This window comes from Cervus elaphus, chromosome X (assembly GCF_910594005.1).
Source record: "Cervus elaphus chromosome X, mCerEla1.1, whole genome shotgun sequence".
Classification (NCBI taxonomy): Eukaryota; Metazoa; Chordata; class Mammalia; order Artiodactyla; family Cervidae; genus Cervus; species Cervus elaphus.
The window spans coordinates 158,763,503-158,780,366 of NC_057848.1; the positions used below are offsets into that span (position 1 = coordinate 158,763,503).

A 16,864-nucleotide genomic window follows, 5' to 3' on the forward strand; every position below is an offset into this window, starting at 1 on the left:
TATTCAAAAATGGACATTTAATTTCCAAACACATGGGATTTTTAAAAGTATCTTTAATATTAACTTCTCATTTTGACATTAATTTCTCATTTAAATGCTTTCTTGTCTATAATAACTCTCTGTGTTTTTGTAATCTTTTAACTTTCCTGAGGCTTTCTATGGCTAAGTCAAAGATTTCTCTTGGTAAATGTCAAACTGTACTTGAAAATATGTGGGTTATCTTCATGTATCTTTTAACATTGATTTCTAGCTTAATTTCAAGTGATAAGAGAACAGATTCCACATGAATTCAATACTTTTAGACCATGAAATTTTTGCACCTTGTTTCATGTCCCTGGACATGCTCCAGTGTCTCCCAGTTTATAGTCTATGGGAACGTGAATTTGTATCCTGTTGTGTGAAAACTATATAAATCTTAATTATGTTGAATTGGTTCATAGTGCTTTTCAGGTCTACTATAGCATCAATGACTCAATGGACTTGAGTTTGAGAACACTCCAGGAGATAGTGAAGGACAGGGAAGCCTGGCATGCACCCATGGGGTCACAAAGAATCAGTCGGACATGGCTTAACGACTGAACAACATATCCTTCTACTTGACTGTATGTTCATTCTATTAATTGTTGAGAGTTTGATATTAAACTCCAACTAAAAATCTTATCTATCTAAAAAATAATTACAGTTTTGATTTCCTTGCTCGTGATGGGTCTGTTAAGATCTTCTATTTCTTCCTGGTTCAGTTTTGGAAGGTTATACTTTTCTAAGAATTTGTCCATTTCTTCCAAGTTGTCCATTTTATTGGCATAGAGCTGCTGGTAGTAGTCTCTTATGATCCTTTGTATTTCAGTGTTGTCTGTTGTGATCTCTCCATTTTCATTTCTAATTTTGTTAATTTGGTTCTTCTCTCTTTGTTTCTTAATGAGTCTTGCTAATGGTTTGTCAATTTTGTTTATTTTTTCAAAAAACCAGCTTTTAGCTTTGTTGATTTTTGCTATGGTCTCTTTAGTTTCTTTTGCATTTATTTCTGCCCTAATTTTTAAGATTTCTTTCCTTCTGCTAACTCTGGGGTTCTTCATTTCTTCCTTCTCTAATTGCTTTAGGTGTAGAGTTAGGTTATTTATTTGGTTTTTTTCTTGTTTCTTGATGTAAGCCTGTAATGCTATGAACCTTCCCCTTAGCACTGCTTTTACAGTGTCCCATAGGTTTTGGGTTGTTGTGTTTTCATTTTCATTCATTTCTATGCATATTTTGATTTCTTTTTTGATTTCTTCTATGATTTGTTGGTTATTCAGAAGCGTGTTATTTAGCCTCCATATGTTTGAATTTTTAACAATTTTTTTCCTGTAATTGAGATCTAATCTTACTGCACTGTAGTCAGAAAAGATGACTGGTATGATTTCAATTTTTTTGAATTTTCCAAGACCAGATTTATGGCCCAGGATGTGATCTATTCTGGAGAAGGTTCTGTGTGCACTTGAGAAAAAGGTGAAGTTGACTGTTTTGGGGTGAAATGTCCTATAGATATCAATTAGGTCTAGCTGGTCCATTGTGTCATTTACAGTTTGTGTTTCCTTGTTAATTTTCTGTTTAGTTGATCTATCCATAGTTGTGAGTGAGGTATTAAAGTCTCCCACTATTATTGTGTTACTATTAATTTCCTCTTTCATACTCATTAGCGTTTGCCGTACATATTGTGGTGCTCCTATGTTGGGTGCATATATATTTATAACTGTTATATCTTCTTCTTGGATTAATCCTTTGAACCCTCTTACACTGTTGGTGGGAATGCAAACTAGTACAGCCGCTATGGAAAACAGTGTGGAGATTCCTTAAAAAAAATGGAAATAGAACTGCCATATGACCCAGCAATCCCACTTCTGGGCATACACACTGAGGAAACCAGATCTGAAAGAGACACATGCACCCCAATGTTCATCGCAGCACTGTTTATAATAGCCAGGACACGGAAGCAACCTAGATGCCCATGAGCAGATGAATGGATAAGGAAGCTGTGGTACATATACACCATGGAATATTACTCAGCCGTTAAAAAGAATTCATTTGAATCAGTTCTAATGAGATGGATGAAATTGGAGCCCATTATACAGAGTGAAGTAAGCCAGAAAGATAAAGAACATTACAGCATACTAACACATATGTATGGAATTTAGAAAGATGGTAATGATAACCCTATATGCAAAACAGAAAAAGAGACACAGAAGTACAGAACAGACTTTTGAACTCTGTGGGAGAAGGTGAGGGTGGGATGTTTCGAAAGAACAGCATGTATATTATCTATGGTGAAACAGATCACCAGCCCAGGTGGGATGCATGAGACAAGTGCTCGGGCCTGGTGCACTGGGAAGACCCAGAGGAATCGGGTGGAGAGGGAGGTGGGAGCGGGGATCGGGATGGGGAATACGTGTAAATCTATGGCTGATTCATATCAATGTATGACAAAACCCACTGAAAAAATAAAGAAAGAAAGAAAGAAAAAAAAAGAATTCAAAAAATAATAATAATAATAATTATAATATATGAAAGTGAAAGTGTTAGTCACTCAGTCATGTCCAACTCTTTGTGATCCCATGAGTTATAGCCCGCCAGGCCATGGGATTCTCATGGAAATATGTCCATGGGATGTCCATGGGATTCTCCAGGAAATAATACTGGAGTGGGTTGCCATTCCCTTCTCCACAGGATCTTCCTGACCCAGAAATCGAACCCAGGTCTCCTGCATTGTAAGTAATTCTTTACCATCTGAGTCACCAGGGAAGCCCACGATTACAATATATATTGGAAGTATATATAACCTTGGGGCTTCCCTGATAGCTCAGTTGGTAAAGAATCTGCCTGCAATGCAGGAGACCCCAGTTCGATTCCTGGGTCAGGAAGATCCGCTGGAGAAGGGATAGGCTACCCATTCCAGTATTCTTGGGCTTCCCTTGTGGCTCAGCTGGTAAACAATCCATCTGCAATGTAGGAGATCTGGGTTCGATCCCTGGGTTGGGAAGATCCCCTGGAGCAGGGAAATGCTACCCACTTCAGTATTCTGGCTTGGAGAATTCTGTGGACTGTACAGTCCATGGTAATTTCTTAACAATGGAATGAACTTTTATTATCAGTATGTCTAGAGCAGAGAGAGGACATTAGCTACCCATGGGCAGATACCAACCTTGGTTTTTGATGGCCAAGGTAACGGTTTTAACATGTGGCTATCAATGTCCTCAGCCACACAGGATGTGATGGAAAGAGCTATCCACCAACACTTGCTCTCCTCTCTTAAAGTAAGCAGCATGGCACTGGGAAGTTATGGCCCTGCCAGGGACTTCATTTTGCACTGCCTGGCAGCTAACACTATCCAAGGGACTAAGTTTTCCACTTAGATTTGTGTGGACATGATGAAGGCTCCTGGTTTGAAGCTCTAAAAGGATAGCTACATCTCCCCCCAACAATTTCTGCTGCTCCTGTCAGTGGAGATTCAATGGCTGAAACAGTGCTATATGTGGCAATGAAGCAGCTGGCTGTCACTATGGAAACCTTAGGCTGCAAACCCAAGACTTCGGAGGAGGTAGGGCAGTGTCAAGAGTGAGAGGAGGGGCCTTTTCACCCCTCACAGTCACAAAAGAAACTCTTTCATGAGAGGGGTAAAAACCTTATGAAAACAACTGTTTCCATGAGGAAAAGGAAGTTAAAAGTCTAAAAAGTATTAACTTCACTGTGCTGATTTTTCTTATAGGACTTTCATTCATATTATGTTATATGGCAGAAAGTGAAGAGGAACTAAAGAGCCTCTTGATGAAGGTGAAACAGGAGAGTGAAAAAAGTGGCTTAAAATCCAACATTCAAGAAACTAAGATCATGGCATCTGGTCCCATCACTTCATGCAAATAGATGGGGAAACAGTGGAAACGGAGAGACTTTATTATCTTGGGCTCCAAAATCACTGCAGATGATGACTGCAGCCAAGAAATTAAAAGACGCTTGCTCCTTAGAAGAAAAGCCATGACCAACCTAGACAGCACATTTAAAAAGCAGAGACATTACTTTGCTGACAAAAGTTGGTATAGTCAAAGCTATGGTTTTTCCAGTAGTCATGTATGGATGTGAGAGTTGGACCATAAAGAAGGTTGAGTACCAAAGAATTGATGCTTTTGAATGATGGTGTTGGAGAAGACTCTTGAGAGTCCCTTGAAATACAAGGAAATCCAACCAGTCAATCCTAGAGGAGATCAGTCCTGAATGTTCATTGGAAGGACTGATGCTGAGGCTGACGCTCCAATACTTTGGGCATCTGATGTGAAGAACCGACTCATTAGAAATGACCCTGATGCTGGGAAAGATTGAAGGCAAGAGAAGGGGACAACAGAGCATGATATGGTTGGATGGCATCACTGACTCAATGGACATGAGTTTGAGCAAGCTCTTGGAGATGGTAAAGGACAGGGAAGTCTGGCATTCTGCAGTCCATGGGGTTGCAGAGTCAGACACAACTCAGTGACTGAACAACAACATATGTTTCATGGCTCTAAGTATAGAGCTATAAAATCTAAACCTCACTGAGGAAGTCCAGGGTTTGACTGCCTCTAGATTTTGTACACTTGCATCACCACTTCCTTAGATCTTCTTGCACATTTTTTTTTCTAACAGAGCAGCTGCATGGGACAGCAAAAGGATGGATCCAAGGCCTGGAACAGCTGTGACAAAGGTGAGTACCCTTTTCCACACAGTGACCCTATTATGTCAACTTCTTCCTATGAAAACACATGTTTTAGGTATAATGCTAACACCTATCTATCTGGAGCTCTATGATAGTCTAGAATCCTATAAATCACATGCTCACATCCTCTTCATAGACACCAAATTAAAGCCAACTGTCACCTGCTGCCAGAGTTGAGCTCATTCATTTCTATAAACTCACAATCTAAATCAGTCCTTCATTATTCTTCTCTATATCATGTTACCTATCATCATAAATTTGAAGGCATTAATACCACCCACTTCCAAGTTATTCCTTCCTTCCCAAGAATCCTGACTACTATCTGAATCCTAAACCGAGTCTGCAGACTCTCCTCCCCTTGGTCTCTACAGGCTCTTATCCTATTTGCTTCACCCTCTGTATAAACATCATCACTCCTATACAACAACCATCTCACCTTTCCCTTCATTTCCTGCTCTCATTCTTGCTTCTTTGCATCTTCTCTCCATCCCCTTTCTTCTCTGCACTGTCACTACACTCTAGGCTACTCTGACTCAGCAACTTATTCTCATCCACTGTGTTTTTCACAGTCCTGTGATCCTCAGTTTTAAAAACACTGGCTTCATTTTATCTGTCCCTTTCAACTCAAGATTACATTTTATTTCATTGCACACTCAGTTCAGTTCATTCACTCAGTCGTGTCCAACTCTTTGCGACCCCATGGACTGCAGCACGCCAGGACTCCCTGTCCATTGCCAACTCCCGGAGTTTACTCAAACTCATGTCCATTGAGTCAGTGATGCCATCCAGCCATCTCATCCTCTGTCATCCCCTTCTCCTCCCACCTTCAATCTTTCCCAGCATCAGGGTCTTTTCAAATGAGTCAGCTCTTCACATCAGGTACCCAAAGTATTGGAGCGTCAGCCTCAGCATCAGTCCTTCCAATGAATATCCAGGACTGATTTCCTTTAGGATGGACTGGTTGGATCTCCTTGCAGTCCAAGGGACTCTCAAGAGCCTTCGCCAACACCACAGTTCAAGAGCACCAATTCTTCGGCGCTCAGCTTTCTTTATAGTCCAACTCTCACATCCATACATGACTACTGGAAAAACCATAGCCTTGACTAGATGGACCTTTGTTGGCAAAGTAATGTCTCTGCTTTTTAATATGCTGTCTAGGTTGGTCATAACTTTTCTTCCAAAGAGCAAGCGTCTTTTAATTTCTTGGCTGCAGTCACCATCTGCAGTGATTTTGGAGACCAAGAAAATAAAGTCTGTCACTGTTTCCCCATCTGTTTGCCATGAAGTGATGGGACTGGATGCCATGATCTTAGTTTTCTGAATGTTGAGCTTTAAGTCAACTTTTTCACTCTCCTCTTTCACTTTCATCAAGAGGCTCTTTAGTTCTTCTTCACTTTGTGCCATAAGGGTGGTGTCACCTGCGTGTCTGAGTTTATTGATACTTCTCCTGGCAATCTTGATTCCAGCTTGTGCTTCATCTAGCCCAGTGTTTCTCATGATGTACTCTGCATATAAGTTAAATAAGCAGGGTGCCAATATACAGCCTTGATGTACTCCTTTCCCTATTTAGAACCAGTCTGTTGTTCCATGTTCAGTTCTAACTGTTGCTTCCTGACCTACAAACAGATCTCTCAAGAGGTATACTATCTTTCCTTATTTTCTTTACTTTTTCTTATTCTTCTATTGTTATAAATTTAGCATGGCCTAGGTAGAGTCTGTCTTAAGTGATAAAGTTAGCCAAAAGATGAGGTACTGGGGACTGGGAGGACATGGACCCCATGAAGGAGCAAATCAGCTTAGCTTCCCCAGGGTCATCTTCACACTCCCAAGTGTCTGAGATAAGACAGACCCAGAATCTCATAGGAAAAATGAAGAGGAGACAAGTGGTCACTGTGATTAGGTACAGAGCAGGAACACCAGAAGCTAAGTGTGCCTCCACACAGCAATTCACAAAAGAATAAATATTAATGTCTGATAATGATATGAAAAGATGTTTAGCTTCACTAGGAATCAAGGAAATGCAGACATTTGCCCATTAAATAGGTGACAATTAAAAAGATGAACATTAGCCAGTGCTAGTAAGGGTGTGAGGACACACTCTCAGACAATGTTACAGGTGGGATAAGTTGATAGGTACAAGTTTCCGACAACATGGTTTGGCAATGTGTATTTACACTTCAAAGGTATATGGCCTTTGAGTCCGCATCTCCGACTTCAGCCAAAGAAAATAAGTACACAAGGAAACAAAGATATAGCTACCAAGTCATTATTAACCTCTGCCTTGTTTATGACAAGAGGGTAGAGAGAGGATAGGGGGAGCCTGGGAAAAAGAGGCCCACACCTTTGAAGGGGTGAGGGGAGGAGAGAAGCTAAAAGGAGAGGGGAGGAGAGGGGAGCAGGAGTAAACACTGAGGGGAAAGGGAGAGGCTCACAAAGGACCCCATGAGAAAGGAGTGAGGAGAGTACACACGAGGGGGATGTGAGGAAGAGATAAGGAGGAGGCAGGGGGTAGGGGCAGATGGGGAGAGAGAAACCCCCATGGGGTGCAATCCACTGCCACCACCATACATCCGCATCACACAGGCACAAAGAAACAAAAGTTGAAAGAGGGTTGATGAGGAAGCTCAGGATAAATGACAGCAAACACTGTGTGACCAAGCTTAGCTAGTGACACATAAAGACAAATGCAGTAGAGGGTGACTATAAGAGAACCACAGTTCTCACTAAGGGTGCTATGGTAACTGGTTTAGACTCTATCCTGTGTTTTCCTAAACTGTCAGAAATTTTAATAAGTAATTTCTAGCAACAGGGAATACACTAAAATTCCACAGAGTTGAGACAGACCTTTGTTCTTTCCTGTGAGAATTAACACACATACAAACAAATTAAGTAGGTGCAATGGTGTCCCCTGCTTGTCATACTACAGAAATGCTCTGTTCCTCATGTGATCAATTTAAACTGCCCATTAAAATTTCATTTGTGTAAATCTGTACTAGAAAGATAATGGAATTAATTTACGAATACAGATGTCACCCATCTAACTATTCTTTGGCATTTATCAAACCAAAATGCTTTTCCCTTGAAGTTGTATCAACATCAGAGATGTAAAGAGAAGCTGTATAAATTCTCAGGAACAGGCATCTGATGTAGGTGCAGGGCAAGCACAACAGGGGAGCAAGGCAGTGAGCCCAGAGAAGCTGTTAATGAACAGGTGACTGCCACAGGCCACCGAGGCTTGGTCCTTCTGCGAGCCATCCCAGGCACTGTGGAGAATGAGTCACACAACTGTCCCACCGGGGGTAGGGAGTCAGGGACCTTCCTCAAACCCTCTCTCCCCATTGGCCTTCGGTAGGAGCGAGAGTCTAGGGCCTAAACATGGCACTGCTTGGATGATGTCTATTATCTCATCAACATCCCACTGATTCTCTGGACGGTTGGCCCTGTTTCTCAGATTAGGAATCTGAGATACAGAAAAGATTAAGCTACTTGCTAAAAATCAAATAGTTGATAAGTAGCTGGGCTGGACTCCAAATTCAGTGTTCTCTCTCCCACTCTAGGGTGCCACGTCATAAAGGCAATGGCCCGTCCATTCTCCAGCACAGTCTTTTCCTCATGGGGAAAGACATAGCCTGAGGGAGGGGGCAATTTCCAGCCTCTCTCCTCTCAAGGAAAATGTATGGAGATAGCTTCCCAGATTGTTTTAATAATCCTGCATCCATAGAAAAATCTTCTAGGTCTTCATCCACCAGAGCCATGTGAAATTTTTATAGCATCATCATCTGTGCCTACTCCCACCCCAAATACCAGTTACTATGAAATTATGCCAGAATTCAGATCAAAGTATGGGGGAAAATTCAAGACAAATTTTTATCTGATGAACTCATGGCAAAGAATCAAATTTCATAGAGAGTTCCAGATTCTAGTATATTAAAAAACAATCTGTAGCTTTTCTGTGAGGAGAGTAGTTTATTAGAACAAATAAAACATGCTGAGCTCTGTTGGGACACAAGGATCATGCTAATGTGTGAGCCAAGGAGAGTCTTTTCTTGCTTTAGTCAAGTGGATAACCACCTGCAAATCACTAGCATCTGAGGTTGATTAAAAATGCACATAGATATAGAAAAAAGTTCCAGGAAATTATTGCATTTATAGCTTGCCTGCAGTAGTCAATGGAAAGGCCCTTGTGGCTCCCAAAATAACACTCTGGATAGCCCTGTATGCTAGCACCTTCGCTCCCTTGAAGGTACAGCTCCCACTGGCACTTCCACCGTCTCCCCAGGAGGATAGCCCCTTTTCACAGGGTGCCAGGGGAGTGGACATGACCCCAGTCCCCCTGCCCCAGCTGTACAGCAGCTGACTTGAGCAAGTCCCATCCCCAGAAGCTCCAGAGCAGCCCACCTGAAGGAGCCCTTGCCTTAGACACCTACACCAAACACTTAACCATCGGTCACTTAGAAAGCAGAGCCCCCCTTAGCATTAACACTTGGAGGACACAGGATCTTCACCAAAAGGATAAAATGCAGAAAATTCTGGCCAGGCAATAATCACCAAGACCTTTCACAGAACAGCATAAGCATCTGAGGAAACAACAGATGGCAATCCTGGACACAAATTACCATGATGCAAAGAACAAGACCCTGGCCAAACATTCAGTGGGCTGTCTGGGGATGAAGCATTTTAATCCTCTGGGTACAGAATTCTGTAATTCCTGGTCCATTGTGAATGTAGGCAAGGCTCCAGACACACAATATCTATGTGCCTAGAAGGGCCTTCCTACCTAAGGACACCCCAGCCACGTGAAGGCCAGTTGGGCCTGGTCTGCTCATTCTCTGGACCCACAGAGACCTCTGTGGCGACACCCATCCACTGACTCCAACAGGAAAGGGAAGGGCTGGCGTGCAGAAGGGCACTTCACCTGGCACACTGGGCTGGAAGACTTTATTCAGATCCAAGGAGGAGGCTCTGGAATGGGTTTTCTGTGGCCGCGGTGGCGGGGTGGGAGGGTCCTCGCCCCTTTTCATGGCCTCTTCTATGGAGGTGCTAGAGTAAGATCTGCAGCAAAATAAGGGAAGGTCAGAAGGGAAACAGCAAAGCTTCATTCTCTGAAGTTGGGCTGAAATGGAAAATACCCACAAAAGTCTAAGTGACTGCTAAGGCCTGTGAAGCTCCCAGAGAGGCCATGTCCCTGCTGCCCCCTCAATGCCACACCAGCTGCAAAAGCACCCAACCCCCACCCGAGTCACAACCTTTTTTAACCTCTTTGCTCTTATTACACCTTAGACCTAAACTTAGCCAAGAGGAAACACTTTCTGTAAAATCAAATCCATTTTGATTGGAATTATTAATAACAATAACATGTCAATGCATCTGGTTAGGTACATCCATATTTTAATAGAAGGGCTTCACGGTATTAACTGACCACAGAACCTGACTCCTGTTTACATGTAAATGTGGTAACAGGCACATATGGAACTGGGACAGATAAGCTGAGAAGAAGAATCAAATGTTCAATGGAATATGCCACAAATGAAATTCAGGAAAGGAAAACACACATCAATCAGATTGAGGGGCCTTGGGTGTCTTATCATGAGAAACACAGGTTTGGGGAAAATTTCAAAGCAAAAGCATCCTCTTAACCTTCTCTCTTGCTCCATCTGTAACAAGGCAGGAGCTAACTAGGCAATTTCTGAGATTATAATTCCAATTAATGGCATTTAATGAAAAAGAAACTTGGTAAGTTAGCAACTTACATACCTTTCATTCAAACTCCAATCTCAGTTTCTAAATTCCATTTTTAAAATGCTTTGACACTGTCTATGAGCCAGGGAAGAAACCTCTGGACAGGAGCAGGTAAACTATTTAGTAGAGTCCTGCTTATTTTCTAAATTAATTCAACTAAGTACATTAGTCTATTGCTGAGGACTATGTCGATGAGTTCCCAATATGGTTTTCTAAGAAGTGCATATATACATCTTATGTCTGTTCAATTCAGCTTCTGAGCTAACTTCATGCCAAAGAAGAAAATGACCTTTGAGTCAGATGTGTCCTAGAGACAAATTAGCCTCAGGAAATTGCCTTGATATTTAGCTATTACAGTAGCACTCAGGAAATTAGAATCTATTCATTACTTTTAAGAAACTTCAGTTCTTGGTAAAGCTAGCTTTGACATAGCAAGTTCTTATTTTCCTGATTAACTTCCTCAAAGCTTCTATGCAGTCCAGAGTTTTACTCATCATGCAAGGTTGCAATCTTTAATAAAGCCACCATAATGACATGTGATATACTCTTGCAGTGATCCTTGTAACACAACTTGCAAGACACGCAAGGCAAAGGCAGGCAAGAACTAACAGGAAGCGTGCTCTGATCCTTTCAAGCAGAATAAAAGAGAATCCACAGAAAAGGGCAACAAAGTTTTCAAATGGGAATTCCTGATTAAAAAAGGAAATTAGGGACCCTAGCTAGAAAGAACTTTCAATGCCAGATATAGCTCTAGTGACATTTTTCACTCAAGAAAGACAAAATGTGGTATGTATAAATTGTGTGCAGGTATATATACACACATATACATATACTTGAGCACACAATCTCATACTACGTATCTTATTTCATTTAACTTCCATATATAACCTGTGTATTTATATTTTTATACAGAGAGGTAAATGAATATTCGATAAGTGATACTGTAAAACTATGAATGCAGCCAATTAAAATATGAATGTGCAGGGACTCAACAAAATAATGAATGTAGCAGTATTAGAAGGGTGATTTCCCTTCCCCTTACATTTCTAAAAAGTTTTGTTATTCTAAAAAGGAGGGTTCAAATAATTTGATTCTCACGGTCTCAGTAAACTGTGGGTGTAGTGAAAATAACAACATCCAAATTAAACCAAGAGGACAATCCCTGAAAGAATCATATATAAAATTTAGGCAAAATAGTAATAATAGAATGTGTGATTGAGATTTTGTCATTTCACTTGCTTTGAGAGACACAGAGGAAGCTAGCAGAATAAAAAAAACTATGAGGGTCGATTTCTGCCATTCAGAGAAGTATTTGTCTACTATGAAGGCAGACAAATGTTACTACTCCTACATCCTAGAGCCAGTACAGAGTAATTTGTAAAAGATCCCTTCATCCTTTAAAAACAGGATGAGTAGATGTGGTGGCCATAGAGAGAAACAGGGACTATACCCTTTTTTTCTACCAAAAATTACTGTACCTGTTGTTTTAACAAATATGAACATACGTTCATATTTGTTAAATGTATCTATTACTTGTACACATTTGCTTTAACAAATATGAACACAGGTATCTGTACCTTCTATAAACAAGGAAGCAAAACTCTAACTTGGAAAATCCAGATATAAAAGATAAACTAAGGTGTAATTCTTTGACTTACAAGGAGACCAGAATTCCTTAAATGGCAGTATTTCAAGCATACAAAATACGATCATATTTAAATTCACCTTCTCAGGAACACATCTAGTAGCCAAAGGAGGGGAAAAAGTCATTGAGAGCCAAAGCAAAACTTGGAAAACACACAAGCAGCATCCCATCTCCCACTGCAGTCTACTGGTGAACAATAATCTCAACACCATGTCCCCTCCTTGAGGTTCTAGGAGTTCTATCAGCATCTCTGTATTCCTCTTCACTCCTCCTATCTACTATCTGATGACTCTCCCTTTGCTTCTAACCTCTCCTGACTCAGCAAATATGAAGCTGAAAAGAGACTCTAACAGGATGAAACAATCCACAAACACTGCTTACCTGCAGTTTTGAGCTCACTGAAATCGCCAGAGCATTTTCATTCCCTACTCTAGATTTTATACTCAGACTTCTTATTTTTTGGTGTTCACCTTGTCATGACAGGACATTTCAGTGTTAGTTACCTTTTAGCCATATTTCTCTCTTTCCAAAGGTACTTTCCCACTATTCGTTATCATCCTGCAGCAACTGGGCCATGTCACATGGCCCCCTTCTTCATGTCAGCTTGCCAAAGAGCTGCAGCGCCTCTTCCAGCACCAGTAAACACAGAAACTAAGAGCCTCCCCAGCAGCATTGCGGGCTCCAGTCAGGCCCCTAGAGACAGTGAACTCACCTACAGCCTAAGTGTCAAACTGAAGGGAAGAGGGGATCGCGGGCTAGGTTTTTGTTGGGAGATTTACTTCTAGTCAGGGAGAGGGCACAAAGGGCATTAAAGCAGAAAGTTAAACAAACACTACCTGGATCTTGGTCTTGCTTTGAGACTGTTGGAATCCTTAGGAGTGGCTGAAACAAAGATTATTTGCTGTTTGCTTGGGTTTCATGTCTGCAGTTAAACAGGTTTATAAGCAGCACCTGGGCTAGTACAGAACACATCAACAGTAAACGTGAGGTACAAATATCCCTGTGGAAAACCTGACCACTTCCACATGTTTGTGATTCCATAATTTTATTTCTAAAGCTAAAGGCACAATTCACAGGAAAGAAAAAGCAACGTATTTTTCCTTTCATCAGAGCACTAGCCACAAAGCCATTTTTAAATCAAAGCTGGCTAATGAAGAAATTCCAGTCTAAAAAGACAACTCCCTCAAGAGGTTATCTATTTATACAATGATGGGTTCAGACTTGAGGGTTTCTTGGTCTATCATGATAGTCAAGTATTAAATAATAACAGATTTTGAACCAGTCTTCCCTGAAGGCTAGGAAGAAATCTATCAGGCTACATATTTTTAAGGTTTTCTTAAAATACACCACCAGGACAGCATGACCACAAGAAATCAAAGCTCCCACAATTAAGCTGAAATGAACTATGCAGTTTTTCCCATAAGAAAATACTTTTGTGTTTCAAATTATACAGAGAGTATTATGGAATATATTTTGTCAACCAGACAACTTTTCCTTCCCCAATTTAAATCATAAACTAGCTTGCTCACTACCAACACACATGAAGCCTACTTTCCCATCGTAAGTTGTTGGGAATAATGAGAAAGAAAATGTTTCACTGCATGATGTCATCCTCTTTTACATTACTCCAAAGATAAAAACCTTCCTTGGTGGGAAGCATGCTGGATTTCTGACGATCATTAAGTGAAAGTGTTAGTCGCTCAGTCATGTCCGACTCTTTGCAACCCCATGAACTGTAGCCCACCAGGCTCCTTTGTCTATGGGATTCTCCAGGCAAGAATACTGGAGTGGGTAGCCATTTCCTTCCCCAGGAGATCTTCCCAATCCAGATATTGAACCCACGTCAATTGCATTGCAGGCAGATTCTTTAGCACTGAGCTCCCAGGGAGCCCTTAAAGTCCTTAGGTTAGCTAAGCAGGGCAGAAATGGGGAACTGAGATGCTACCTCAGCACGAAGCAAACCAGGAACAACGTTCCCTTCGCGTGGTCAGCTGCAGAAGACATGCGTTCCTGCCAAGCACAGCACCCTGGCTTCTCGGAGTGAGGACACAGCCACCTTGGGACTATAAACCACCGGAAGGCTGCCAGAGCCCCAAGAAGCATGGGAGGCTGAGCAGTGTGAACCTGCCTTGCTGGATCTCGTGCACCCACAGTGGCACCTGCCCGAGGACAGACAACCACCCCTCCTTCTCCAGGCCCCTGGGCGGCAAAGGATAGTGGCCCAAGAGAGCCTCTCCTCCAGCCCAGCAAGCTGCCCGGGAGCTGGGCCAACAGTGGGACTCCATTCACCATGGCTGGCTCTGGCCCCACTGCTTCCCAGAAATGTGTGAGTCAGAGAAGTCTGCTGCTGCTAAGTCGCTTCAGTCGTGTCTGACTCTTAGCGACCCCATGGACTGCAGCCTACCAGGCTCCTCCATCCATGGGATTTGCCAGGCAAGAGTACTGGAGTGGGTTGCCACTGCCTTCTCTGTCAGAGAAGTCTAGGTCATGTTAAAAGACTATTCCCCAAACCAGACCATGGTAACTTGTTAATTCCTTTGTTCACTGCCACTATCTGTCTTTATGCTGGGGTGTGGATGGGTGTGGAAGGAGCAGGAATCCTCTTGGTAATAGACAGGCAGACAGATGGGGTGAGGGGGGTGGCTGAGGGTTAGAGACTAGGCCAACTCCTCCTGGCTGTGACATTCACTAGCTGTGATTTCTCTGAACCTCAGTCTCCTCACCTACAGAATGAAGAGAATAAAAATGAAGCCCCTTTCTCACACGGAGAGATAAGAAGGTGAAAGCACTTTAAAAACTAAATGTGTTCTAGAATTGCAAAATATTACTCTTGTACAGTGCCCTTAATTTTTTAAGCTTAGAAATTTGGTTTCAAAATTTAGTTTCTTCTAAGACAGCAAAGGAGATACAGGTGGGTGCAGGGAATGGAAGGAGAGAAATGCTCTGCTGCTTAAGACCATCAGGGTGGCAACTACAAGAAACACCAACAGCAGGCTGAAGGCTACAGTGTGAGGACAAGCAGATCCAACACCCTTGGCATGATGTGGAGACACACAGAAAAAGGTGGCCGTGGTGCAGAGTGGCCTGGTTAATTAGGCTGGAATGTGACATTAGCTAAGAAATCCATCAGATTCTACTACTATACATACACTCAGCAATTATAAGGGTAAGAGCCTAAGAGAAAAATCACATACCAAGGAATACCCCACTCCCTGATGATACAGTCCCATCCCATCTATAAGCCACAACATTCTCTTCACTGCCATTACTATTATCATGGTTATCACCACCCTCTGCGGAAGGAAGGGCGGAAGTGGGAAATGAGATCCCAGGCAGGGCTGGGGAGTCCTAACAGGCTCCAGATCAGAAAAAGCTGGAGAACACAATTCTAGTTAAGTCTTCCATCGGCTTCCAAGCCCCTGAAAATCGGACTCAGCATTTGGAGCATGTGAACACCTGAAAAAATGGTGAGGGCAGGCTGTGTCAGAATCCAAGCAGAAGACCACGGGCAAATCATAGCTTCTCACTGAGCTGGGCAGAGAGAAGAAGAATGACAATTTCTTAGAACACCCCAGGCACGTCACCCTTCCAGGAAACAGAAACAGGACAGGAAGGCAAGCCTAAAGTTTAATTCTCCAAAAGACAGCAACTCAACCAAGGTGAACTGCTAACATGGTATGGAAAGCCTCCAGAATTAGAAACTACCACCTTGATACTCCTGTCTTTCACTAAGAATCCAAACGTTCCCTGGATATTAAATAAGCTTTCAGATGAGGTATTCCCTCATAGCCACTCCAGAAAGAGTAGCAAAGAACAAATCAGAAACCACACAGCATGCTCCCAGGCAGAATGTGAAACAAATTCAGATATACTTTACATACTGTGGCACATATATCCTGATAGGCTCTGGCTGGTGATGGATGTCATGCCCTATTCAATAAAGAAAGGTTGAAAATGACATCCAAAACTCCTGCCCCAGAGAACATGGAATGCTCATGGAAATAAACAGGAAGAGTTATAAGCCAAAAAGGTTGTTGGAGAAGCACAATTTAACTCTCCAAATTTAAATAGCATTTATTAATACCATAACAAGAAGTTTACAAAAACTGGGACATATCCACTTCATTTCCAAAAATTAGAGTTTGAAGGAACCTATGTCAGGTGATTGTGCTACACAAATAGAGCGTTTCCCCCATGATGAAGGAACTTGAATCAGTTCCAAAAACCAAAACACAACTTGAAAATTCCTACCATTTTTGGAGTCACAGTTAATTTACAGTCTTAACTTCCTATTTCTTAACATTGCTTTTGAGAGGTAGTGGTTCCCCAAATAGGCTGAACACTAGAATCCCCCAGGGGGTTGTCTGAAAATACAGATTCCTAGGCCTAATCACTGTAATCAATCATATATTCTCATTCATATTCATTCTCTCTTCCTCCATCTCCCTCTTCCTCTCTCCCTCGCTCCCCATTCCTTTCTCTATCTCTACCCCTCTCTCTTTTAAACCTTAAATGAACTTGGTGTTTGGGAAATATACTACTAAGCCTTGATAAATATTGATTCCTTTGTTCTAACTTTAACAAATAAAGCCTGGATGATAGCTAGCTAACTGAAACAAAAATGATTTGATTATTAAATATAGAAAGAGAAAACAATAAATGAGAAAGGAGCAACTTCTTTCATGTCCCTATAACCAGAGCTACAAACATCCCTAGCCAGTATGTTCTAAACTAGGTTCATCTTGGTTCAATGACAGCTC

At 41.8% G+C, this 16,864-nt stretch overlaps 1 protein-coding gene across 3 annotated transcripts in view; it reads right to left on the minus strand.

Moving 5' to 3' along the window:
* The window catches only part of REPS2 (RALBP1 associated Eps domain containing 2), a 268,277-nt gene that overhangs the window by 96,519 nt on the left and 154,894 nt on the right, over nt 1–16,864 (minus strand). For 2 of the 3 annotated variants that reach the window (XM_043896995.1, XM_043896993.1), the window contains exons 12-13: nt 12,941–12,986; nt 9,636–9,772 (exon numbers count right to left, since the gene is read on the minus strand). The exons of the other annotated variant lie outside the window; for it this stretch is intronic. In XM_043896995.1, the coding sequence (XP_043752930.1) occupies nt 9,636–9,772; nt 12,941–12,986 (183 nt within the window). The remainder of the gene's footprint in view (nt 1–9,635; nt 9,773–12,940; nt 12,987–16,864) is intronic. 3 annotated transcript variants of the gene reach the window in all.